Source organism: Chelonoidis abingdonii, chromosome 1, assembly GCF_003597395.2.
Source record: "Chelonoidis abingdonii isolate Lonesome George chromosome 1, CheloAbing_2.0, whole genome shotgun sequence".
Lineage (NCBI taxonomy): Eukaryota > Metazoa > Chordata > Testudines > Testudinidae > Chelonoidis > Chelonoidis abingdonii.
The window spans coordinates 110,103,440-110,131,198 of record NC_133769.1 but is presented as its reverse complement, the minus strand read 5'-3'; the positions used below and the strand labels follow the sequence as shown (position 1 = coordinate 110,131,198).

At 40.7% G+C, this 27,759-nt stretch overlaps 1 protein-coding gene across 4 annotated transcripts in view; it reads left to right on the top strand.

The window, feature by feature from the left end:
* Positions 1-27,759, top strand: part of BRAF (B-Raf proto-oncogene, serine/threonine kinase) — a 136,768-nt gene that overhangs the window by 95,164 nt on the left and 13,845 nt on the right. For 3 of the 4 annotated variants that reach the window (XM_032783183.2, XM_075069041.1, XM_032783184.2), the window contains 11 exons: positions 4,018-4,177; positions 7,283-7,319; positions 11,736-11,872; positions 12,606-12,723; positions 13,070-13,154; positions 13,570-13,746; positions 15,539-15,585; positions 16,324-16,442; positions 18,149-18,280; positions 21,356-21,490; positions 25,876-26,029. In XM_032783183.2, coding sequence (XP_032639074.1) covers positions 4,018-4,177; positions 7,283-7,319; positions 11,736-11,872; positions 12,606-12,723; positions 13,070-13,154; positions 13,570-13,746; positions 15,539-15,585; positions 16,324-16,442; positions 18,149-18,280; positions 21,356-21,490; positions 25,876-26,029 — 1,301 coding nt within the window. Of the gene's footprint in view, positions 1-4,017; positions 4,178-7,282; positions 7,320-8,757; positions 8,878-11,735; positions 11,873-12,605; positions 12,724-13,069; positions 13,155-13,569; positions 13,747-15,538; positions 15,586-16,323; positions 16,443-18,148; positions 18,281-21,355; positions 21,491-25,875; positions 26,030-27,759 lie in introns of all 4 variants that reach the window. The other variant, XM_075069045.1, reaches the window with a different exon arrangement.

Here is a 27,759-nt window from a genome sequence, read left to right as displayed (position 1 = left end):
AAACTATGTCAAAAAACCTTTCCTGAGTAGACAGAGCCTTAAGCACGTGAAAAGTCACATTGGTGGGTGTAAGGAAACATAGACAATTCATCGTTGGTATTTGTAAGGGGAATAGAATTTTAAAAGACAATTATATATTTAAAAAAATGACTCAGGCCTCTAGATATTTTGAGGACATTGTGTGAGGAGATGGGGGGGAGTTGTGGTTCTGTAAAATCTGTGAAATATTGTCATTTGCAGGCATATATCCAAGCTTCATTCCTGTTCCCAGCAGCCTTGAAATTGCATCACTTGAAATCAATGGGAATGTTGCTATTTGTGACAGTGGGCTAAAGATTAAATCTTAGACTATGTCTCATCAGTGCAATAACTTAAGCATGCTCTTCTTTCTTGAGACAGTGAACGTTATTTTTCGCTCTCAGAAATTCCTGCAGATAGATGTCAGTAAAATAGAAATCAAAACAGGACTTCATCCTCCCTTCCAGCACAAACACACGGTAGAAATACAGAGTCTGTTTTCTATTGTTATAGGAGTTAAAGTAATGTCTCTTAAGGGGTAGGGATGTGCCAGGCATTTGCCATGTAGGCCATTAATATTTTATTTATGACTGATTTGAAGGTCTCCACAGTGGAAGACTGAAATATAAGTATATGGGCCTGGGAAGATACTGTGCTGGATAATGTCACAAACCTCCCAGTATGCCCAGAAAGAACTCTTTTCTCATATAGCCTGGAAACTGAGAGTTAACCACAGCCACAAACATCAGAGAAGCAGCAGACTTTCAGAATTTGGCACATAAACTACTCCCCTCCTTTATGAGTCCTGGAAGTGCATCACAGCACCAGTTTGCTGCATCTGTGCCACAGTAAACAATACTTCTCATAAGAACATAAAAATGGCCCTATTGGGTCAGACCAGAGGCCCATTTAGCTCCATATCCTGTCTTCTGACAGTGGCCAGTGCCAGGTGCCCCAGAGGGAATGAACAGAACAGATATTCATCAAGTGATCCATCCCCAGTCGCTCATTCCCAGCTTCTGGCAAACAGAGGCTAGGGACACTGCCTACAACTTCTGGGGCATATGGCTGCAGTCAGGTCCCTGATAACTCATGCCAGGCTTCACATGAAGTGTCTCCAGGTGTGGTTCTGCTCAGTTTACAGGCCGAACAGAGACAGACTAGACCAGGGGTCCCCAACATGTTGCTGCCGAAATGCCGCAGAAATTTGGCGGCATTTTAGCAGATGCTCCACCGCTGCCACAGTCCTGGGTCTGGCACCTGTCAGACAAAAAGGTTGGGGACCACTGGACTAGACAAACCTCTGTCGCTGCCCACCAAAGTCAAACACTCCCTGGACAAGTGGAAGGACCCAACAAATGTCTGCACAGGGATCCCCTTCTTGGAAACTTCTCCATCATTACTACTCACCATTGATGCATCCCTCATAGGGTAGCGCGCACATCTCAACAACCTCATGACACAGGGCAAGTGGTCATCCATGGAGACAAGTCTTTCCATCAACCTCTTTCAACTCAGAGCGGTCAGATGCGCTTACTTCCGCTGATCAGAAGTACACATACGGGGTCATAACAGACAACATAGCAGGCATGTACTGCATTACAGAAAGAAGGGGGGCACCAGATTACCCTCCCTTTGCACAAAAGTACTAAAGCTATGGAACCTGGTGCCTTTCCTACAGATTCACAATATCAGTGTTGTACCTTCCAGGAGTACAGAACCTGACAGCAGACAGTCTCAGCCACAGGTTCCCACATGACCACGAATGGGAGATGAACTCAGAAGTACTACACGACATATTCCGATGGTGGGGACACAGACCATAGACTTATTTGCCACTTAACCTGAACAAGAAATCTCCATCCTGCTGCTCCAGAGCAGGCCTCGGAGAACTCTCCTTAGGGAACGCTCTCCTTCTCTCATGGGATAAGGGCCTTCTATACATCCTGCTATTATTAAAATTCCTGTAAAAAGTAAAGAGAGAGAGAGCAAATGTCATACTGATTGCTTCCACCTGGCCAAGACAGCTGTGGTACCCTTACCTGTCACAGCTGGCAAGGTGTTTGCCAACCCCTCTTCAGCCCACTCCATACCTCTTCTTGCAGAACGAAAAACACACTCTCCCCCACAAACTGCAGATACTCCGTCTCAAGGCCTGGCTCCTTCATGGTTCAGCGCATAGAAAGATCCTGCTCTGAGAAAGTACATAAAGTATTACTACACAGTAGGAGATCAGCTACTCATCATATGTACCTGCAAAAGTGAACCAGGTTTCAGATTTGATGTAATTCCAAGCAAATTTCCCCAACATCTGCTATTCTCCAAATGGAAATCAGGACTATCTCTTAGTTCACTGAAAGTACACCTAGCAGCCTTTCATCAGCACACAGAGGGATACTGAGGTCGGAGTACCACTGTCTTAAAGTAAATGATGCAGGCTATCATAGATGGGAAAACTCAGCGTCCCTTATTCCCTTGCAAATGTTCCCAGAAGGAAAAGAAAATCAAGACAGATCGTGCTTCCCCGATGCTTAGCTTTTTGGAGAAGGGTAGTGAGTGCACAGTAATTTAATTGAAAGAAACCATCTATTCCCAGGGCCTACGCTAAATTATATAAAATCTCTAATGAAAAATGGGATAAATATGGCTCTGCCCATAAGGTAGACTTCAAGATATCCTCCTTGGGTTAAAAATAAAAAAAGATCACTGTCTCTGTTGAGGGTGCTGTTGCCCCTAAAGATCAGTGAACAAAAGATTAGAAAGAATTTATTTAAAGGGGACATGATAGAACTTTGTTGGTGCTGCATGCTGCTTTGTCCTTTGCCTCCACTTCTAAAGCCCTTCCCTATCCTAGCCTTTGTGGTTGTGGTTCACTCATCTATCGGTCTCCAGACTGGAGGACTGCTCTGTTATGAGAAGACATATTTGCAATTACTTCAAATTGACTGTTACCTGCTATCAAGTGTGCTGTAAGTGTAAAGTTACCTTTGAAGAAGAAAAGCAAACATTTCTCATTGACTTTTTGCCTAAATCTATTAAAACTTACCAACAGACCCAGCAATGATTGACCTTGAATTGAATAATAGACAAATATTGTTTTACTACCCTTCACCAGAATACCAAGATAAGTGACATCTTGCCTTTTTACTAATAAAAAGATAGGCACATGTAGGTACTTTCTCTGTTAAGTAAATGACACAGAACTCCACAAATCAAAGGTTAAGGTTTTAGTGGGATTTTAATGACCTGCAACAGCTACTTTTCCTCAAAAACTGATCTAAATATTCTGAACTGTATGTTTCAGGTCAAAACTCTCCAATTCAGTGATTGTAATATTTATAAATAATATTTAAAAATATTTAATTGTTCTAAGTGATTTGCTGAAGACAGAGGTTAAAAGTTAGTATTTTTATTTTTAGTTTGATACTAATAATTCCAATTCCAACGACAGCCATAACATTGTTACCTTTGCTAACTTATAGTTTTCAGTCCATCTCTACTGCGCAGTAGTCGTATTCTTATATGCACTTTATTCTGCAAGATCATTCAAACGCAGGTCACTGATGTAGTACATCACCTTTAATTCTCATTGGGTTATCGTTAAGAAAGGGGTACCACATTTGCCCCTTAGTATAAGAAGCTGTGAAGCAGCCCATTCTCTGCAATGCACATCTGGCCTCATTGATTCCCAGCATAAAGGGATTAACACAGGTAACTAGATGCAGTAAAGATTGTTTATGCTTTAACCCCAGAACATTCTGTTTCACCGTTTTGTAATTAGGGAGTTCACACAGCAGGGATTAGTTACAATTAATCCTAGGGGAGTATAGACAGTTAAATATAAATTGGTTTTGATTGGGTCTTTATACTGGCCTACTAAAGAAATGATCTTTTTATATATATCGTAATTGAAAAGAAAAGGATTTGCCACACCCACTATAGAATATGTGAAGCCATTTGTACCCCTAAATCCTCTTTTTCCTTGACTTTGTTTCTCAGACCACCAATTCTCCCTAGTCCTTCTCCTTCAAAATCCATTCCAATCCCACAGCCCTTCCGACCAGCAGATGAAGACCATCGGAATCAATTTGGGCAACGAGACCGCTCGTCTTCAGCACCCAATGTGCACATCAATACTATAGAGCCTGTCAATATTGACGTAAGTATCAATATATGTTTGATCAGTAACAGTGCAGTTGATCAGCTTTCTTAATACATGCCACTGTGCTCGTAAAACACACAAATGTTATTGTTCTAAATAAATCCTTGTTGATCTGCTTAAATCTTCATAAATCCTAACTAACAAGAGAAGAGTTTTTACCAGTCAGAGCTGGGAAAAAATCAGGCAGTCCCTTCACAAATAATATTAAATCTCTCTTGACAATCATATCCCTACTCCTCCACACAAGCACTCTGCCACAAACAATTAGTTTTAAGATCAATTCCTGAACTTGTTGTTGCTAGCAACACCCCACAGTGATGATTCTGAAAAGCCAGTAACAACTCTTGCAAGACGTCCCAAGTGTTGGAAATGTTGTTTTAAATGTTTGATTTCTTGTATCACTTACAATGGGAATAATGTTTCTGTCATTGGAGGATGTGGTTCTTGCAATAAACTGAATTTGAAATTATCAGATGCTGCTTTGAATCTCAGAAATGGTCTGTTGTCCCATGTGTATCACCCTTAACATTCTCCTTGAACCTCCAATAATTTTCTACAATTTGATTGTCTTGAATTTTTTGTCTGTATCCTTTGACATTTTGGAGGCTGAATTTTACGATTTATGAAAATGAAGGACAAATACATTGTTTTGAACTAGGCATAATGCTGGCCAGCACTATGCAAACTATTACTGACACCAGTATCTTCCCAGTTTTTCTAACACATACATGTATCCTAGAGAGGAAAGGTGAATGAAGTAATATCTTTTATTGGACCAACTTCTGTTGATGGAAGAGACAAGTTTTTGAGCTTACACAGAGCTCTTCTTCGGGTCTGGGAAATGTACTCAGGTGTGTCACAGCTAAATACAAGGTGGAACAGATTGTTTAGCATAAGCAGTTAACACATATTTTCAAGGGAACATTCAGTGAAGTGACCTGTTAACACCTCTCCAGTTATAGGGGGCGAAAGCTGGGGGAGGGGAGGGAGGGAAGGGGGAGAGATTTAATGGGTTCTAGATTGTTGTAATAAGCCATAAATCCAATGTCTCTATTCAGTCCTTGATTTTTTAGTTTCTAGCAAAGTCATTTGAAGGTGTGGAGGTTTCCTTTGAGGATGACGACTGAGAGATCAGATATAGAATGATTTTTTTGTGATAACTGTTCACTCACAGATGATATGGTATTTTTGTCTTTTAGCATTTTTCTGTGTGAGTCCATTCAAGAATGTAGTGATTGTCTTATTTCACCTATGTAGTTGATATTGGGGCATTTAGTGCACAGGATGAGGTATACTACATGTTGTGCTAGGCATATGTAGGATCTTGAAAAGTGTGTTGTGGAGGGTGTTGATCATTGTAGCAGTGGAGATATGTCTGCAGACTTTGTATCTGTTCTGGCAGGGTCTGGTGTTGCTTTGAGTTGTTGTATCCTGGTCTCTGGGGAGTTTGCTTCTGATGATGACATTGGAGAGATTGGGGCTATGTTTGAGGCCATAAGGCAGGGTGCAGGAAAGATTTCTTTCAGGATGTGGTCTCCATTGAGTATGAGTTTTAACTGTTTAATGATACCCCATATGGGTTCCAATGTGGGGTGATAGATGACAACTGGGGATCTACAGTTGGAGGGGGCTTTATTTCTATAGTGAAGCAGGTCCTCTTGGGGTATATGGGTGGCCCATTCCATGATGTGATCTACTTCTCTGGTGGAGTGTCCTTGTTTGGTGAAGGCGGTTTTAAGTGTGTTAAGGTGTGTATCCTGGAATTTCTCCTCAAAACGTGTTGTATGGTATCTGAGTGCCTGGCTGTAGACTACAGATTTCTTGGTGTGTTTGTGGTGGTTACTGGATCTGTTAAAGTAGATATGGTGATCCGTGGGTTTATGTATATAGTTGTTTGTAGAGTTCCATTGCTGAAGCTAATTGTGGTGTCCAAGAAATTGATGTTAGTGTGGGAGTGTTCTAAAGAAGGTTTAATGGGTGGGCGGTCGTTCTAAAGTTGTGGAGTAAGGGAGTTTAGGTCATCTGTCCAGAGGATGAAAATATCATCAATGTAGCCCAGGTATATCATTGGTTTGATGGTGCATTTGTTCAGAAATTCTTTCTCAAGGTGGCCCAAGAAGAAATTGGGATATTGGGGAGCTATCCCAGTATCCATGGTTGTTCCCATGGTTTGGACAAAGTGTTGAATGTAAAATTGTTATGGGTGAGGATAAAATGGATGAATTTGGCGATGTGATTGGGATACTAAAGCCTGAATCCTGGTTTTTAGTACCTTCACTTGTCTGTTAGCTTGCCCTCTGAAAAACACTGAGTTGTCTTGATTTAGCAGCAAAGCTACGAAAACATAAAGATGAACAAACTCCTTGAACCTGTGATCTAAGTAAGAGCAAAAGGTTAGTACAACACTTAAGGCTCATTGATGAAAAGAGATGCATGAAGGGAATTTGCATAACTTTTCTCTGTTGAAAAATTGCTGTTTACTACTACTTGTAAAATTGCTCAGTTATTGTCCCTGGATATTTTGTAGCAAATACAATCAATGCATACTACATTGCAACCTAAAAGAACCTGATAAAATTAATCAACATCTTTGAAAAGAATTTGAGAGCATTTGGTGTAGAAATCAGGTACCTTGTTACAGGAGAAGCTTAAGGAAACTTTTGTGAATCAGTATCGTCCACTTAAGCAATTGGTGTCCCAGCTTCTGATGTGACATTCAAGAGCATTTTATGTCTCAAACAACATAACTAGAAAAATGATTCCTGATTTGGTTCAGTTTTTCCCTTTTCATTTTGACTAATTGCAGGCCTAAATCAATACCTACAAGTATGCATCTGTTTTAACTAGCCTATACTTCAGGTTAGTGTTGAGTTACGCTATTTGAAATTAAGTGATTTCTTAAAGTTTCATGCATTATTATATATATTTTGTGTGCTACTGTAATTATTAGATTGTAAGCTCTTCAGGGCAGAGGCTGGCTTTTACTCTTTGGATAATTCTTGGTTTGATGGAGCTTCAATCCTGATGGGGGCTTTTAGGCAATACAGTGATACAAATAATAATATGTGAACCAGATACATACACTTGTGCTTTTGTTTGTAGGACTTGATTAGAGACCAGGGGTTACGAGGAGAGGGCGGTAAGTAATCTTAGAACTATCTTCTCTCATTAAATGTAATTACATGATTGCCGTAGCCCCTCCCCTTTGTACTACTTCATTCTTCCAAACACAGACACAGAGAGAGATGTGAAGAGAGCAATGAAATTTATTTACATTTGTTTGTCCATGATGTTTAGCATCTGTCTGATCAGGTTTCAGTCATTCTAGGACTGGGGGAGAGGGAAGGAGGAAAGGCTGTGGAATGGTAGACAGTGTTTTTTTTAATTTAAAAATAGTTTTATTTCTAGAGAAGGGGAATCCCCTCTGTTCCTGATGGAGCCTTGAGGTTTCTCCCCAACATATACTTAACCTCCAATTCCATTCTCAAAGCCCTTTATGCCAGCCACTACCCTTCCACCTAAGGAGTCATCAGGGACTTCCTTTGAAGTCTGATAACATGTTTTGTGAGCCTGGCCGTATAAACTGCTGTGTCTCGTAAATGGCATTAGATACTTGAGCTTCTTCTTCCCCTCTCCCCAGATGAAGCTGCTGCTTTGCTGTACTGCATGCCTTTGTTAACCTGGGAAACACATAATTATGACTATTAAAGGCTGGTCTCTTGTACACCTTTCAACAGCACTGTTGTAGACAGCCTTAACTCTTAGCTAAGGCAAAATTAGTGAAAAAAACAGAATTACCATTTTTCTTCACGTGTCACACATGAGCCCACAATCACTACTGTGAAGTCTGCTTTCCCTAGGAAGAACCCTAAGCACTGGCTGTCAAGGTCTTGTGAAAATGGCTCCTTTGCTGTACTTAGTCACTTGAGATGACATAGCTGACTCTTAATAAAGAGGAGATGCATGTGACCACTCACCCAGCTCCAAATAATGAACAGGCCTGATATTTCCTATTAACTATGACTTGCTTCACCCCTCAGCAAAGTCTTAAGTTAGCCTGATTTCTCTAGCTCAGTGGCTAGGGTCTTGTACCTTAAGCTATAGCTGACTTTGGTTTTGCCATCTGTATCTGTTAACTAGTAAGGTGGTAGCTGGCTACTGCTTTGTGTTCTCAGGAGCTATGATTCCTTATACTGGCTCTAGTACCACCCCCTTTTTTTCCTCCTTAAATCCATGAACCTACTGATAAAGAATTTACCAGTTTTAAGTATCTTGTATGTCTTGGTAGCTGTGGCTTTCAACAAGTTTTGCCCATTATGTCCAGCATTTAAATGTCATACTATCATGTCAGTTTTAACTTTGGTCATAAGCTGTCTGCTTGGCATCTGAGAACAATTGGCTATTCCCATTCTTGAAAGCATGTTTTTAATAATTGGAGATGTTTTTTTTCCCTTCAAAATCCAGAAGCAATCTATGAATAGGAGTCAAAGCCTCCTAGTTATTTCCCATGACTTCTTTCATTTCTTCTGTGTGTCTGTCTTCCTGTCTCTGCCTGCCCGTCTCTTTCTCTCTAACAGCCCCTTTGAACCAGCTGATGCGCTGTCTTCGGAAATACCAATCCCGGACTCCCAGTCCCCTCCTACATTCTGTCCCCAGTGAAATAGTGTTTGATTTTGAGCCTGGCCCAGTGTTCAGAGGTAGTTGGGCTCTTCTTTCTCGTTTTCACCCCAAACAAAATAAGTAACACTACAGATGCTGTTTGTGCCTCACCCTCACACCGTGTGTATGTAAGTGTGTGAGTTTACCAAAACACCTCAATTTTTTGCTTGGCCTGGCTGGAATGCTTTGAATGTGCTTTTCACACATACTCACTTCCACCTTTATACATATGCAACTACTGTATGTTAAATCTGACTTAAAGGTTCTAAAAGAAGGAATTTCAGAGTTAAGGTTTCCATAGTGTCCCTAATATACCTTGTTCATTGCAGGGATCTCAGATTGCAGTGGAATGAGGCCAAGGACATAGTGACATCCTTAACTCTGAATTTCCTTGACTGTCAATTTAACGTTCTAAGAGTTTTCTATATTTAACATTCTGTTTTTTAAAAGTACTGTAAGAAATAAATGCAAATTGCAAACATTTCCCTTGATATTTTGTTAGGTCTTAGGCTTTTGGAGATCACGTAAGTGTCCACTTACTATGATTCATATGTTTTCAGAGAGTTGCACTGACATCAAGTTGGGGATTTAGATAAGTTGGATCAGATCAGACACTAGTGCAGTTATTGCAGTTCTCTGCATAGTCCCATTAAAGTCAATACTTGTTTGTGGACTAAAACTACTAAACAAGACCATCATTTTGACTTCTTATCAAGCCTAAGGATCTCTCAGGCATGAGGCTGTCAATAGATCTGTTGTTGTATTGTACAAAATCCCAGAGTACTCAGTGGGATTTCATGTACTAAAGATACCAAGTATTAAACAATAGCCTAGAATATTAGTGCGTGTGTGTGTGTGTAGATAGATATATAGATAATAATGGATAGTCCAGTGCATACTGTATATGTTTTTCAAACACTACTATTCTGGCTGTTTCAAAGATTTTTGTTTCAGGATACTAAGAACAATTCACTTTATGGATTAAACTCTCAGAAAATTGTTCCAATGATCTTTTTGAAGAGAGGCATTTGCTGTTCAGTTTTCATCTAACAGACATGACTAAACAAATCAGAATTAATTAAATATTAATTAAAATATATCTTCAGATTGCAGGCTGATGGCTTGGTGTACAAGTTTCAGTCCAAGAGAAGCTGAAGTAGTCAAACTATAATTACTGGAAAAACTAGCCTCCTAGGTTACTCACAAATAGATTAACTAAAGCAGTTCTAACTTTGTGCTGTAACCATATTCTCATGGAAGGCTGAGTATTGTGTTGCTATTTCTGTATCTTGTGTTTAATGTTGAGTACAAGAACTTATCTCTAAGGAAGAAACCATTCTTGTTGAACTTTGACATTACAGCTAAAATCTATAATCTAATAAGGTTGTAGGAAAATTGTATCTTTCCTTTAAATGTCAGACAGTTAAGTTGAAATATTTGTAATTCAGAAACATGGTAGAATTAACATACAAAGCTTAGCTACTACAATATTAGTATAAAAAGAGGAAATACTAAAGTATTAGATTTAAAAATAAAACCCCACCCTTGCAAAATTAGTGGTTTCCACAATTCTGCTTAGGTAAGACACCTGGCACATTTATCAGTACTAGTGCTTCACACCTTTATGATAATATTCTAGCTACTCCTTCTCAACCTTTATGATGACTTTTCATGATGGCCTGTGTATCCTTTTTGTCTGCCTCCCCTTTTCAATGCTGGGTTTTGGAGCAGTGAGATCAAACCTAATTGAAAGGGCAGTAGCAGCCGTGATCTTAGTCTGGCAGACTGGTATGCCTTGAAAAGTAGGAACCATTGAGCTAGTGCAGCTGTTATTAATTGGGATTTTAATACTGCTTCAGCAGAAATCTCCTTTCTAACAAGAATGGAGCTGTTGCATGAATTAGAGGAAAAAAAAATAAGTGGCTTCTACCAATTCCTCAAGCACCACTGTAATAGAAAACATGTGTGAAATATTGGAGGTCTTGCATGGTGACATGTAATGATTGGCAGAGCAGCACAAACTTAACTAAAAAGTGGCCCTGTTTTATGTCCCTCATGTTGGGAGTGTCAGTTTAACCTCGCTACTAATAATTATAGGATATTTTAGAAAGCAGTATCTAGTTTGAAGTGGTCTGTATAAACAGGCGTTGAAGCTCTGAAATGCAATCCTGTTGTTAGTGACATTTTTCTGTGTAGCTTTGTTTACATACACTGCATGCTAGGCAGATGGACTGTTCTTTTTGTATTTAATGGAATAAAACTCAAGCAGCTAACTAAAGTACTTGTTCTTTTGAATCCCCAGTGCACTCTAATGTGCTACTTTGAAATAAGTGCTCTCTGCTAGCAGCTAGCTTTGAAACAGCCAAATGAGATGGCACTTGAGAACTCAACTGGAAAACATCCCTAGTTTTTATAGTCAATCCATTTTAATCCCAATTTTGTTGCATCCCTGCAATTGTCAGGGCCCTAAAAAGTTGGCAACAGCAAGTCTGGGAAGCTGGCTCTGTTAACTAAAGTATTACATTTTTATTTTTATCATCAAAAAAACTGGATATATCAAAAATAATGTGTAGTGGTGTTTTTGTTGTTCAAAGAGACTGTCCTTTTAATATATCAGTAACAAGACATCGAAGACTCTTTGGCATACAGGGATGTTTGCTGTAGATTAAATTTTGGTCTTTCCTTCTTCCTGAGTAAGACTTCAGTACTAATCAGATATTAATACAGTATTCCTAAGTGCACGTTCCTGTACTCTTAACATTTACATTTGTGTTTGGAGATACTGCATCTTAAACACAATTCCTGCACTTAATATTTTTTTACAATAAATTAATATATACACTGGCTTTATAAAAAAAATTACATAAATCTTCAATTTATCTAATCTCCAATTTAGGTTCAACCACTGGTTTGTCTGCCACCCCACCTGCCTCCTTGCCTGGGTCCCTTACCAGTGTGAAAGCTTTACAGAAGTCCCCTGGACCACAACGAGAGAGGAAGTCATCCTCATCCTCAGAAGACAGGAATAGAATGGTAAGGGGCAGATCAACTATGTATTGCTGCTTTTGTATTAGGCATCCTTATTCCTTCATCAAAGCCATCTGGAATTATTCTGGAGAAACTGATATTTGTTATCATATACGGTAAGCCAATAAATAAGATAACAGAACAACATTAGGCTACTTGGACTGATGTATGAATCAGTTGTAAATCACTGAGTATATACAGGTTTTCCAAAAGATTTTATATACTTCATAGTGTGGTGCTGATCTCCCTGAGAGAAAAACTTTTAAAATTGTCGTACATCTCACAAATTTTAGCTTCCTGATTCTAGATTTAGCCTAATCCCCTGAAAGTTACTGGGTTTTTAAAATTCACAATTTAACCATTATTTGTCTTTCAAATTCCAACCTAGTCATGGGTTTTTTGGTTTATTAATAATATCTCAATTTTACTAGTGACAACTACCAAAAATCTGACTCAGCGATGAATCCCTCCATGATAGGAAAGTATTTAGTGCACCTCTGTGCCAGAGTATAGAGGTGCAGTATGTGCTCATCTTGAAAAAAATCACAAACACTTAAGAGTAAAGATTAAATTATAAATAAAATATTACTAAGTACTTACTCTGGAAATCAAATGAAAATAAATTTTGCCTGATGATAAATGACCTATTAAGGCTTCAGGTTTAGAAAGATACCCAAGTAGCCTTTAGCTGGGAAGAAACCTGTTTTAATGAGTACTACAGTTGCATTTCTTTTCAAAGAAAACCCTTGGTCGACGGGACTCAAGTGATGATTGGGAGATACCAGATGGGCAGATTACAGTCGGACAAAGGATAGGATCTGGATCATTTGGAACAGTCTACAAAGGAAAGTGGCATGGTATGTAATCATTGTGGCAAAGTACTGTTACAAAGCTTCATAGGGGAAGTTGTCTGGGTGTCTTTTTATTTAATTCTTCATTTAAACAAAGCAGTAGATCAAATGTGTGATATTGTAACTTCAACAAGTTAAGAAACAGATATCTTGTTAATTTTAGTGAGTAAAGTAATTATCATACTAAAGATTAATCCTAATTACTCATGAGCCTGAGGTGTCCATCTCTTATTGAATAAAGATTTCCAAAAGTATGTGTACCTGTGTTATGATCTATGTTGCATTTTCTCATTGAGTGATCTGTGTATACTACACACATTTTCATTTTGTTTATTAAATGGCTATTTTTAAGGTGACGTGGCAGTGAAAATGTTGAATGTTACAGCACCCACCCCTCAGCAATTACAGGCCTTCAAGAATGAAGTAGGAGTGCTCAGGTAAGAATGTGTAAATTATCTTTTTGATGACATTAGATAATCAATATGCATTTACATAGCTTCAGGAGTTATAACTCTTGTGTATTCCATTCAGAACACTGCACTTATTCCCTTTATCATAATATTCAGAAGCAGAAATAACTAGCATTTTTCAGAAATATTTTGGACCTATTCCTAGTTTTTCTTTTCTAAAGATAAATTTGAACAGTGAGCAATTCTTGACCAGTCATCAGAAGTGTTTAAATCCTTCCATATAGTGAAAGAAGTTTAGAATTCTGCACAAACCCAGGCTGTGATATTTCCTTGATGAAACCTGCATTTGTATATTAGTGCATCTAAAGGCAGTCACATCATCTGGATTGTGAAATTTCCATTAGTGCTTTCATTGATTTCCAGTGAAAATTTTCTTCTTCAGGAAAACACGACATGTGAATATCCTACTTTTCATGGGTTATTCAACAAAGCCACAGTTGGCTATTGTTACACAGTGGTGCGAGGGCTCCAGTTTGTATCACCACTTGCATATCATTGAGACCAAATTTGAGATGATCAAACTCATTGATATTGCACGACAGACTGCACAAGGCATGGAGTAAGTATTGCATCACTTGTTTGCAAATGAACTTTGAGATAATATTGAATTCTTCTTTGTCTTTTGCTCTGAACTTGAAGTGCAAAATTAAGTCAATATCTATGTGCCACGGCCAGAGTCCTATCCTGATGTATCACATCATTTTATGAGAGTACTGAGTTATTGCTGCTGAAGAAGAGAGTAAAATAGGCCTTCTAATGTACTACTATTAGAAGCATGGAGATATGTTACTCAACAAGGAATATTGTTCCAAGAAATAATATTTCACCAGGAAATAAAGGTACTTAACAAAAATTAAAGGTAATTAGATAAACTTTAGTATGTCTAACTTTAGTTTAATCAGTCTGTTCCTCAAAGCCCCTGTAATTCTCATGTTAAGAAGAGTGAAACAGTAAATTTGCAGAAATCTGAAAATCTGTAGCCAGAGTGTTTGATTAAAAACCAAATCCTGCAAATCCTTTAGCTATTGCCAACACTTCTATTACAGTGTATGATCAATTCTAATATAAAACATAGAGTTTCAAGACTGAAGGAAGAATATTTAGCAAAAAGATGGGATGCCGACGTTTAATTATGACCTCTGAGATATAGTTTCAGGTTTAAAGCAAAGGACCAAATCAGTAGTCATCATGATCTTTAACCTGAGGCTTATGAACACTGAGATTTTACCTAAAAATCCTAAAATAGCAGTAAAACAATAACTTTAGGGCTATAATCTGTTGATTACTTTGAAAATTCATATGTGTGCTGTTGTTTGTAGTTTAGAATACAATCATATTTCATGCATTCAGTGAAAAACTTGTGTTGAATTATGTACAACAGTTGTAAATATGGGATCTGCATTTTGGCATTTTGCAATTTCTACTTGCCTTCTAGAAATTTATACAGTTTTACACATTTTAGGATCCCCATCCACAGGCATCTAGCACCTTACAATAAAAAATAAAATAAAAATAAAACAATCACTCTGAATGCGCAATGAGACAGAACTCTGCAATATACCAGAGAAGGCAGATTACCTCATCAGCATTCAGGATCAGTTTCTTTACAGTTAACTTAAACATGTCAAACATGTCAGTTCTGATACAGATATTTGAGTTTCTAATTTAAATACTAGAATTTAGTATTCGAATAATACAGCTATTCATATCAACCTTAAAGAGCTCAGGTGATCCTGCAAGGACTGTGTGAGTAATCCTAACTCACATGGATAGCCCACTGAAGTCAATAGGACAGTTTGTGTAAAAAAGGGTTTATTGGACCCATATTCTGTATTTCAACAAATTAAAATACTAGTAAGGTCAGGATTCAGCCTCTGACTGAAAAATTATCACAGTGACTAAAGTTAATAATAGTTCCAGTAGATAAGATGCTATGCTGAATACAGTGGTATTTTCAGTCAAGACTTGGTGTCTAGGGATCACCATAAAGAAGGCTGGAAGGTGGTGCTGTTCAACACAGAAGGTCATTTCAAAAGCTTTGGTTGAAATTGCTCGATGCTGGCTTCAAATGTTGAGTTAAAGACAAATGAAAAACAAGGTTTCTGCAACACGGCTGTGGTTATTCTTCAGCAATGCCAGATGTGACACTAGAAATCTAATTCCTTCTGTAAAACTGCTCCTGGTTTGATAGGACTATCAAGGGTAACTGAAGATTTACTACTTTGACTCTGTGCATTTTTAATATGTAAACTGTTTGTTGCTTCACTAGAGTAGAGAGTGTACATTGAACTGCTGATGAATGAAACATCCTTTAGCCCATCCATCCCAAAACATTCTTTGTTTCTTTTCAGTTACTTGCATGCCAAGTCAATCATCCACAGAGACCTCAAGAGTAATAGTATCCTTTCCTAAAGATGGGACCTTGGAACATGACATGAAGCCTCTTTCATGTGCCAGAAATGAACTTCCCAAAGTGAAAAGCAGCTCATAAGCGATTCTTTTCAGAAATGTTAGAGGAGAATTGACATTTGGGTGGGAATGGGGTAATAGTACCAAGAACAGAAAAGAAATACTCATTGCACCTTATAATACGTTCACAAAGGGAAAGCAAGTTTTGTTGAAGTATCAGCATTCACTTCAGATAACCATTCGTCTTATGAACATGGCAGGATCCTGACAACTCACTCACAGACTTCCACTATATCTACTGTTTCCAGCAGCCCTTTAAGAATTTGACATTGAAATATGATCATCTGGTCCATAGTCTGCTTAGTACTAGTCTAACCATTATAGCTATCTTTAGAGCAGGGGTTCCCAAACTTGGTTCACAGCTTGTTCAGGGTAAGCCCTTGGCTGACTGCGAGATGCTTTGCTTACCTGAGCATCTGCAGGTATGGCCACTCGCAGCTCTCCGTGGCCGTTCCTGGCCAATGGGAGCTGCTTTAGATGATAGGACTTCACAGGTGCTGGCTATTTGGAATCTAGGCCTATGCAAGAACTGATCACTTGAAAATTATACTGTGTATGTATGCTACAAACTGATACACCTAACACTGCAGGCAGAGGGTCATTTAATGTGTTCGTGCTTGATAGGAATCTGTAGGGTCAGTGCTTTTCCTTTACATCTCCTCCATAGATATATTTCTTCATGAAGATCTTACTGTAAAAATAGGTGATTTTGGTCTAGCCACAGTGAAATCACGATGGAGTGGGTCCCATCAATTTGAACAATTGTCTGGGTCCATTCTATGGATGGTAAGTAAAGGGGAATGATGTAGTCCTTTCAAATTATTTGACTGTAGATGGCCTTTGAAACGTCAGCTCCTATTCTTTCAGAAGGTTTCCATTTTGATCAAAGGTCTCTAAACATCACCCCTCAAGCGTGCAGACGTATAGAAACTGGCTTCAGCTGACATGGTCAAGATCAATTAAATTAATATTTGTAACTCTTCTTTAAATACATTTTTAAAAAATCAGCAAAATCTGAAATGTTCTCATGTTTGTTTAAAAATAATTTGCTTTTAAATTTGATATATTCAAGTGTGGCTGTTGTGAAGAAACTGTCATAAAGATTATCCAGATTAATTACCTGTTCAGAAGAAACTTATTGAAGGACTTTTGTTTAGCCCAGCTTCACCCTCCACCCACACCTTAAAACTTTGGTGGCCAGGGTTGTTTTAGCACTGTTGTAATTCCAGTTTCAGAATTGCTTCTCAGTCTCTAAAGTGTCAGTTGGCCTGTCATAGTACAGTAATGAACTCACCCAGTTTGGTAGCCAATGGATTTAGAAATTCATGTTCAGATCCATCATATTAATGCTGTAGCCCCAGCAGTTCTGGACAGAGCCATCCCTTGGATATGGAGAATCAGAGCAACAGCTCCAGGCCCCACGCTTCAGTGTGTGTGTCATGCAGGAGGGAGGGTTAGGGGTGCCTGGGGGGCCAGGCCAGCCCAGGGGGTGGGGTTACAGGTTCAGGGGACCAGGCTGGCCTGGCAGTCTAGCAGGGGGCCTGGTGCCAGCAGCAGGGGTCGGGTCGCACTCACTGACGGGAATCACGCATTGTATTTCTTACTCACCTGCTGCCGCACTGGCCTTAAGTGTCCTAGCGCTGCCAGAACGTGCCAGCCCCAGGCTGACCTCATCCATTGCTCTTCCGCCCCAGACCCCTCTCTTTTCCGGGAGCCCCTAGCACAGGGGGCCCCCTAGCCCCTAGCACTGGTGCCACCATGTGACTCTCCATCTTCCCTTACCCCCCAAGCACTGGTGTCTGTTCCCAACACCAGATTTCACCTGTATACAAAATATTAAGGGGGGCCCATACAGGCTGATTTGTCCCGAGTCCCGCACCCCATGAGGGACTGCCCTGGTTCTGGAGCAGAGCTGGCTCCAGGCACCAGCACAGCAAGCAGGTGCTTGGGGTGGCCAACGGAAAGGGGTGGCATGTCCGTCTCTTGAGTGGCAATTCGGCAGCGGGTCCCTCAGTCCCTCTTGGAGGGAAGGGTCTGACGCCGAATTGCCGCCGAAGAATGAAGCGGTGGAGTTAGAAGTACCGATCACAGGTTTTTTGTTGTTATTTTTTGCTTTTTTTCCCCTGCCGTGTGGGGCAACAAAAACACTGGAGCCGGCCCTGTTCTGGAGTATCTGTTTCCAGCAGTGGACCTGAACAAATCCAAGTACATGTTTCCAAAGTTACAAGATTTTAACAAATACCTCTGAGACAGCAACTAACTGAGAAAAATTGGGTAATCAGTACTGAGGACAGAGAGAGAGCATGGAAGCCTATGTGTTTTCCTATTGAGCAGATGGAGCCTAAAACTGAAAGACTGCATTTGCCTGGCACCTCACTTGGTGTTGTTTCACTGCTTGTTTGTTCTTTTTTTAAAGCAAAAGTTTCATATTTGGTGTGTGAGATGGCAGCCTGAGCTGGTAAAATGCAGAATAATTCTCTTTCCTTTTACAGGCACCAGAAGTAATCAGGATGCAAGATAAAAACCCTTATAGCTTTCAATCAGATGTATATGCATTTGGGATTGTTCTTTATGAGCTGATGACTGGGCAGCTACCATACTCGAACATCAACAACAGGGACCAGGTAAAGAGAGCCTGGGTTTGGGGAGGTTTTGATTGCACTTTCTCACTAGTCTGTTGTAGGTGTTAACTGCAATGTAGAATAATTTAGGCTAGTGAAATGAACAAGCTAATGTTTTTCAGCTGTCCCTTTTCAGTGTAGACCCACTTTGGCCAGGTAGCACCATTCTCACACTTCTTTTAATTCTTTTCTGTTTTTCTTACTGCAAGTGTGGGTTTTCAAATTCTGAAAACTGTGTGGCAGGAATCTGCTTAAAGAGAGAACTTGTTATTTATGGTAATCTAATTTAGTTTTAATGATTTGCAGAAAGCACGCGATCTTCTGTATATTCACATTTATCCACCTTCCTCCTTCCTAATTACTTCAAATTAACATAGGCTTAAGAAATAGTTCAGAAAAAGAACTGTAAGTAATTGTGTCCTATATTCAGCTCATACATTGAAAAGCGCATACATTAGTTAATTGAAATTCAAGATTTCAAGCAGCTCCCAAGGACTGCTTAGTGAAACACATGCCTTTCCAAAGTGTGGATATCCTGGAAGAAGATTACTTAATTGTGACCAACTAATCAGTAAGTCACGCAGTGTTGAGGGAACATAATATGCCTCCATGTAACAATGTTCAGAGACCTTACTTGCTTCATAATTTTTCAGTTTAATGTGGAAAGTGTGTGTGTGAGAGAGAGAGAGAGAGAGAGAGAGAGCCTTTAGTGAAAACTGTCTAAGGTCTGGGTGATGCCATTTGTTACACTGTTTGTGTCTCCATCCCTGTTCTTGTAGTGTCAATACTGAGAAATGTAGCCATAACAATGTTCATCCACAGAACTTAATTTTATGTGGCTGTGTGACAGGGTGCTATCAGCAGCACCCTGATCACTGACATTGATACACCCTAGAGAAGGCTGAAGGCCCAGCTGAGGGCAATTACAAACTTTCTGATGGGAGAGTGCGAGCATCTGGGTGGCAATCACTGGGTTAACAAGGTAATTGAGGGAGAATATAAGTGGAGGAAACAGTCAGCAAGGGGCAGCCTGAGAGGGGCTTAGAGGGTGAGCCTGGGCTGGGGAGTGAGGGCTGCAGAGAAGCCTACCCTTGCTATAAGCCTGTGTTGCATGCTGCAGTTATGTAAGAGGGGAATGAATACACACTTTGGTGAAAGATAAAGAGCCTGGTGTGTGTTTGTGACTCAGAAATCAACTGAACTGGCCAGGCAGTGAGGTTCACCAGATAGTGAGAGAGGCACCCTGTGACAGGCTGCTTCCATATATGTCAGAATGCTTCACAGTTCATCAGATCTTGAGTGACTCATTTGCTTTCTTGTTTCTGCATTCTACATCTTTTAAAGGAAGGGAAAATGCCGACATTCTCAGTCAGCAGGCTGTTACCACTTACAAGTTGTACTTGGCCCTGTTTCATTTAAATTTTTCGACAGCTCATGAATCAGTTTTGTTTGCCTGGTGATAGAAGACATGGATGCTGACTGTTGTTTTCTGAAACAAATTTTAAACCACAGGTGCAGCTGATGTGTAAAATGCAGTGAAATGCCTTGAGTTTATCTTCCTCGGTCCATTGACTGAAAAGGATGTAAACAGGGCGCTGTATGTTTTGACAGTTCTAGGCCACGAAGAAAACAAACAGTTTAGCTATGACATGAAAAGTTAAGTCCAAGTTTGACAATGGGCAAAATCTATGTCACTGCTGCTTATTGGCTCTGTGATGTAATTGAACTCTGGCATGCCTGTTTTTTGATTATGCAGGCCTTAGATTAGGACTACTGGTCTTGTGATGGTCCCCTACTTGTAAATATTTTTTAAAAAAAATAAAGTCCTTAATGTTATTTAAACCCGTAATATTGAAATCAGCAAACAAAAACAAATTATCAATAATTTCAGTGTTAAATATTTATTGTAGTCTAAAGAATGTTGTCTCCTGGATGGCAAAATGTCTGCAGAAGCAAGGGGGAGACTAGACAAGTTTTTACATAGGATACTTAGTTGGTGCTTGCCAGTGTCTAAAGATGTTGTGTGGGAGCTTCAGGCTATCTCCTAAAGGGAGGGCAGAAGCTCTTTGGGACCAAAGTTTAAAGAAGGAGCAGTAGAATATGTTAATTTAAGCAGCCTCCATATGTAACTTGACATGTAATTGCTTTGCCTCCCATACAAGACATAAAATAATTATATTTCTTTAAATGTGAAGTCACAACACGCCTCCTGGATCCATCTGGCTAGTTATTCAGCAAAGCTAGCGATTGTCTATTACAGCACGAATAGATCTTTGAACAGTTTGAAGAGGTTTTTTAGTATCAATGGAATGTTCAGGTTCCATTATATTTGACCTTGGTTTGACATAATAATGTCTGCTTGATATTTCTAAAAGAAGATGCACCTGAATATACTTTGCCTTCCCACTAAATATTTATTGAGTTGGAGTTGTGCGCTTCAGTTTTAGTCCTTTCTGAAATGCAGGCCTTCCCTGTTCAATAAATTGATATTGAAAATGCAAGATCTATTTCCAAACAAAGCAGACCTGTAGCACTCTGGCTCAGTAGAAGTGCGGCAGTCTCTCCTTTCCCAATATGTTAAGAAAATGTAGTCAGAACAGAATCAGGAGAATTTATGATGGAAAAGTATGGTGCCATATGTTTCTTTAATTGTCCTAAGGTGTGAACTTGCCACTGACTTCTGGATAAAATAGCGCAAAATCATTAAATGGCACAGAATATTTATTCTTTAGTCCTGCAACAGAGCCATTTAGTCTTTTTATTATAACCTCTTTCGGTGTTCAAGACTTGTTCCTTATATACATTCCTGCAAATAGTATTGTCTGCTAGCATTTATGGTTCCCTCTTAGTTCTTTTTTAAAAGGAAAATAGAAAAAAGAGCATAACTCCTTTTCTACTGAAATGATTTGTGAAGTATATCAGCAAAGTCATTAGTCTCAGAATGTACTATGCCAGATACTTCTACATATGTGCAGAGAACTACTGCTGGAATATGGACAGTTAAATATGTGTAATTCTTTCGGATTTGTTACATGGTTTTGTTTGATGAATTTTCCCTCTCCCTTTTTCTTTAAAAAGATCATTTTTATGGTGGGACGAGGATACCTGTCTCCAGATCTTAGTAAAGTGCGAAGTAACTGTCCAAAAGCCATGAAGAGGCTAATGGCAGAGTGCTTGAAGAAGAAAAGAGATGAGCGACCCCTCTTTCCACAGGTAAAAAATGTCCCCATTTTGGATTGAGGTGGCAGGTAAAGTAGTCTGGTGGTTCTCATCCATTATTGGGCTCAGGACCCATTTGTAAACTTGGATGGCCTGCCGTGACCCAGTAAATAGCATTAGTGCTAAAAAATCTGGCTTATGAAATATTTCTTACCCACAATATATTACTCCGGGAGGAATTCTGCGCCTTTCCGCATGTGCATATTTCACGTGCTGCGCATATTTTTTTGTGTGCAGAAAATAGTTTCTGCTGAAAAGTTGCTGCAGTTCCGCCTTCTGCTTACCAGAGGGCTCTGTGGCGCTAGAACACATCAGCTGCTCCTGGCAAGCTCTAGCTTTAGGAGGGAAGAGAGAGAGCCTGCAATGCCTTCTTCACTGTGCCTGTCAGACCAGGTCAGGAGACAGGAGATATGGGATGACAGACAGCGTGGGGTTGCTGGGGGTGTGTGGGAGGGGTCACAGACATGCTCATAAGAGCTAGTAGGGGAGGACAGACTGGGGAAGGGTCTGAATGGGAGTGAAGGTGCAGGGCCATAGAAGGAAGAGAGGTGCAGGGCCACAGGGGATACAGGGACACATGGAGATGTGGGGAGGAGGCTGGCTGAACAGGTGCAAGGACACATGGGCAGAAGGGGAAGGGGTGCAGAGCTACAGGGGGGAAGGGGGATGTCTGAGTGAGGGCACAGAGACACATGAGACAGGAGCAGATGTGCCTGACTGTATGGGAGAGACTAGGGTGGGATCGACAACTTGTGGCTAAGGAGCCACATGAGGCTCTTTGGCTGCCCTCTTATGGGCAGCCGTTTTTTGAGGGGATGCGAGGCGCAGGCTCAGGCTGGGAGGCGCTTACCACAGGCAACTCCTGGTTGGCAGCGCAGCAAGGTTCAGCAGGCAGGTTGGCTGGCTGCCCTGGCCCCATGCCGCTCCTGGAAGTGGCTGGCTGCTTGCACGTCTCTGCGCACCCCTTGGGAGGAGGCAACTGGTTTCTGTGTGTTGCCCGCGCCCGCAAGCACCACTCCTGCAATTCCCATTGGCTGGTTCCTGGCCAATGGCAGCTGTGAGTACGGTGCTGGGGGCAGGGGCAGCATGAGGAGCCGCCTCCCCTCCGCCAGGGGTGCGCAGAGACATGCCAGTAGCCAGCCGCTTCTGGGAGTGTTGTGGGACAGGGGAGGCAGGCAGCCTGCTGAGCCCTGCTGCTCTGCCAGCTGGGAGCAGCCAGTGGTAAGCACCACCCAGCCAGAGCCTGTATCCCACACCCCTCCTGCACCCCAACCCCGTACCCCAGGTCAGAACCCCCTTCTGCACCCAAACTCCCTCCCAGACCCTGCACCCACTCCTTCACCCCTATCCCCTGCTTTGTTATCAAGGAAGACTGGCACCCAGCAGAAGAAGTGGGAGGTTTGCATGCGGGGGATTCGGAGTCTGATACAAAGCCAGGGTGAGGTTCTCATAAGCACATAATCCACCACAGCACAGGTGTAGTTATTGTGTCGTCTCAGGTATGCAATGCTCCTGGCACTCCCGAGCAGGGTTTGTGCGCAGCTGATTGCTTTGAGGTACTGGTAGTGATTTTAAGTGAGTTTTAGGTGTGGTGGCTGGAGAACAGACAAAGTGGTTACTGGTTTGTTATTTTCTGTTTGCTTATTTCGGGAAAGGGAAGTAGAGACAGAAAAGGAAGCAAAATTAATAAGATTGAAGGTCAGAAGAAGCTAAAACTGCACTGGTTGCAAATTATCCAGAAAGGCAGAACACGGCACAGTGAAAGTCTCTGTTAACTAAGCATCCACTGAGCTGAGTGCATCTCAGTTTCAGCGAACTGCAGAGGGGTGTGGCCCAGCACAAGAAAGCAGGAAAATGAGTACTAGTGATGCCGATATTAAACTAAAGCTGGCCAAACTGGAAGCAAAAGAGAAAGAAAATGAACATAAGAGATGGCTAGAACTAAGACAATTAGAAATTAGTGTTTTGGAGACAGAAAATGCAAGGGAAGAAGCTGCCCACAAAAGAACTATGGAGGCCCAGAGGGAGGCCCAGAAACATGTACTGGCTTTTATGGAGCTGAGGAGACCACTCAACCCCCAGGGAGCGCACATTGCATTGCTGTGACCCCCTGCCAGGATACTGGCCTTATTCAGAGCCTCACTTGAGGGACAGTCACGTCACTGCAGGCCCTGTAGCAAATGCATTTTAACAAACCCAAATCTGAATGCAAACTTAGCTGTGTGTCAGTAACGTCAGTAGGCCCCAACTCAGATCAAGTCCCTGTTGTGCTGGGATGTTATATAAATGCAGGGGGTGTGCCAACACTGCAACCAGAAGCGTGATTGCAGCTCTACTAGCTTTAATCTAGCTAGCCTGGCTAAATATATCACTGAAGATGCAACACCGTGGACTCAGCATGGTTTAACACCACTGCTACGTACCCAGGCTGTGGGCAGTCTGGTACAGTCCTCGCTGAAGCACCTAGATTCTAGTTGCGTTAAAAGTATTAGTGAGTAGTAATAACTTTCATATGTTGAATTATTATTAGTTGATCAATTTTAACTCTACAAGTAACCTTGCGTGTGATGCAGCTTTAAAAATATTTTGGTCAAAGACAAAAACAAAAAAATGGCTCTTCTTCTTTGAAAGGTTGCCAACCCCTGAGCACGGGTCTGCATGGGAATGCTCCCTAGCAATCCCCCCTCACCCCCACAGAAAACCTGTTCCATACGTTTCCCACTCACACCCAACTACCCTTCAAGTTCATACCCAGACCTCTTCCCAGCAATTCCCTCCCTCAGCTCCTCCGTTACCCCTGACTCCCCCAAGCCTTTGCACTGCTTCTGAGGGGTGTGGGAAATACAGTTCTGCATTGTAGTTTAAATGAATTATTACACAGAGTTCTGTATTAATATGTCTAGTAAGGAATCTGTTTGTCAAAAAACATTTCCTGAATCTTTTTTGTTGTCTGTATTGTTACAGACGTACTTGCTGACAGGTGTTTTGAAATAAATGACCAAATATAATTGAAACTAGTGGGATTATATTTTGTTATTTTGACAAAATATGCAGAATTTTAAAATATTGTGTGCGGAATTTTTAATTTTTTGGCGCAGAATCCCCCAGGAGTAATATAATATACACATTAACATCATAAGTACTAAATAAATGCATTGTGTGTACCATAGTGATGACTCCTGTCTCACAAGCTGGTTGGGCTTGGCTCCCAGCTCTGGGTATTATGATCTCCAGGGTTACAGCCCTGATGGGGATCTGGCCAGGCCGAATTTATGAGAGTGGCACTGTGACGTGATGCATAGGGACACAGAACCACTCACTCAAATTTGGCCTGGCTCTTTCCCTGTCATTAGGATGGAAGGGTGCTGGGCTAAACCTGATCATCACTGTGACTGTGCTCCAGGTCACAAAGCCCAGAACGGGGATCCAACCCTAGCCACCCCACAGGACCAGAGCCACAGGAGCCACTGCTGCAGGGTGAGTGTGGGGTGGCCGCTGTAACATCCTTCTTTCCCTCTGGCCTCCCACATGACCCTTTGATGCACTGTGGCAATCCAGTTTTGAGTAACAACTCACAGGATAAGAAACCCTGATCTAAGAAACGCAGCTATAGTATGTACCTATTGACTGTTTCAAAGTTCTTCTTTTGAACTGGGACATGAGTTCCAGCTGAAGATCGGACTAAGTAAGATTGTAAAGTTTAGCACATAATTGACGTGTATAGTTAGCAAAGTGCATTTTTAGTACAAAGAGGGCACATTCACACAGCAAGTGGACGCTACATTAACTTCTCAGTTTTAGTACGTACTATATATTCTCTGAAATGTTTATACTCCCAAAACACTATAAAGGAGAATTGTCAAGTAGTTTTGTTCCAAAACTTGACCTGCCAATCCCTCTATCAGGGAAAATATCTTTGGATTCTAAACATTTTTGGCTGTATTCCTTTTTTAAGTACATGGGTTCAACACTTAAAATATATAAAAAGGTGAGTTCCCTCTGCAGGCTTTACAGTAGTGGTTTGAATCAAACTATGTTCCAAAGCTATGTTCATTCCCGGTGACATCATTGATACTGGTGCATAAACAAGATGGTAAAAAAAAAATATTGTCACTTTCATCAGACTCACTGAAGAAGAGGCAGTTTATTCCTTAAGATAAAAAGTGATGCAGTTTCTCCATAGATGTTTTTTTCAGCCTCCTCAGGAAGTATAACTAAAACCTGAGTGCAAAATGTTAAACTGTTTAAAAAGCAGTGGCTTAATTGACCTTGAGTCACTCATTGTTTGTAACTCTTCAGTCTTCTGCCTTTGGCTTTGGGGTGCTGTTGCCACTCTACAGCCCCAGGTTTGATCTTCTCTTGTTTTCTGCTTGTTTTAGATTCTTGCCTCCATTGAGCTTCTGGCTCGGTCATTGCCAAAAATTCACCGCAGTGCATCTGAGCCCTCATTAAACCGGGCTGGCTTCCAGACGGAGGATTTTAGTCTGTATACTTGTGCTTCTCCAAAAACACCCATCCAGGCAGGGGGATACGGTGGGTTTCCAGTACACTGAAAAGACGTTGAAAGCATGTGCCTGTGTGAGTGCTGGTCTGTTCCCATGTGTGCATGCACAAGTGTGCATATGTTCTGAATTCCTACCTGCTGTTCTCTTTAGAGGTGCACTGAGGGAGTAAACACTCACATGTAGGAGTGTGGGCATTGTATGTTCCTGGCATGAAGACTGTTGCTAGCAATGGATGCCTTGGGAATTGCCAGCACAAAAGGATTAAAAGGTCATCTAAGAGAAAAGTGAAAAGTCACTTCAGGCAAAACAAAAAAGCTGTTTGGGTTACTGGGTCATACCTTGCATTTCCTTTGCTTTCTATGCCTTCTTTCCTTACTTTGCTGGTTGGATTAGTTGCTCTGTGGGCGGTGTCTTAATGTTTAAATAATCAAACTATATATTTTTTTCAAATGAATTGGGTGTATCCGTGAGCAACAGGTTTTAGCTTCTCAAATTAGTGGTATTGCTGGTGATATGTGAAGATGGCAAAAAGAGCTTAGCTTCAAAGCTGAGCACAGCCAAAACTTGGTGTAGTCAGCAAAGATGAGCAAACACAACACAGATTGCAAAAGAAGGCTTTGGCAGTGTGTGACTTTTATTTTTAAATGTATGATTTAAAAGAGTGCTGGTTGGAAAATATCTTTTACTAGAGAAGGTATCTGTTTTTTGTCTAAATGGTCTGACCAGTTCTACTTTAAAACCTTTTACAAATCTCTCATATCACTGCAACGTAGAACAAACTTCAGATGTCTGGTGTTGCTTCTGAACAGCACATGTATCATGAATAATCATCCCATATCCTGCAAATTAGAAGGAGCCTTACTTTAAGAAACTTGACGACTCTGGAGAATATAACCAAACATGTGTCTGCTATGCAATAATATGTTAACACCCATAATAGGAAAAACCTATTTTGTAGAAACAAAGCAGTAAACTTGAAAAGTTGTTTTCAGTGGGAAATCAATATTGTACCATGAATTTCAGTTTTAAAAAATGGTTTGCTATTATTTCACTACTTTATTTTAGTTAGTAATGTTGCCGAAGTAGTCTCTTTTCTGTGGGGAGAATTTTTTACTCTTGTATAGAAGCTACTGGGTTGGGTGCAAGTACCTCGCAAGGCAAACTAAAAACCCTGGTAAGATCATAATGTCAGCTCACACTCTATTTTTCTCTCTCTTTGGATTATTCATCTGGAACAGGTAAATGACAGAGTAGTCCTATCTGTTTCATGTTACACTGACCTCTGGGGGCAGACATTAAAACAGTAACATTTTCAATGTCTGTGTTGTCATATTCCTATCCTATTTGAACTGTGTTCTTGCATATTTTACAGTTCTTTTAAATATTAAGCTATTTACTGTGAACAGTTTCTCTCCACCAGAAACAAGATTTTGTTGTTCTGGTTGGGCCTTCAAGGAAAGGAAAATATTTCCTAATGGCTTCTGGTTTATAATGTGTAGAGAAGTTTGCAGTGGTGCTGCTGGGATATCTTACTGTTAAATGTGGGGGAACAGAAAAAAGCTTTCCTGAATGCCTGACCCTGCTGTAGGAGTAGAGTGGCTAGCCATGTGGTCACAGATCCTTGTAATACAGTAGCTGGTAGCAGAGAACTTGGAGAGGCGTGAGCAATTCCTACATTCCATAGGCTGACAATAATTGCCTAGCCCCTCTAATAGTCACCCTGGTTCCTTTCTATCCACCTGCTGGATTAGTAACAGA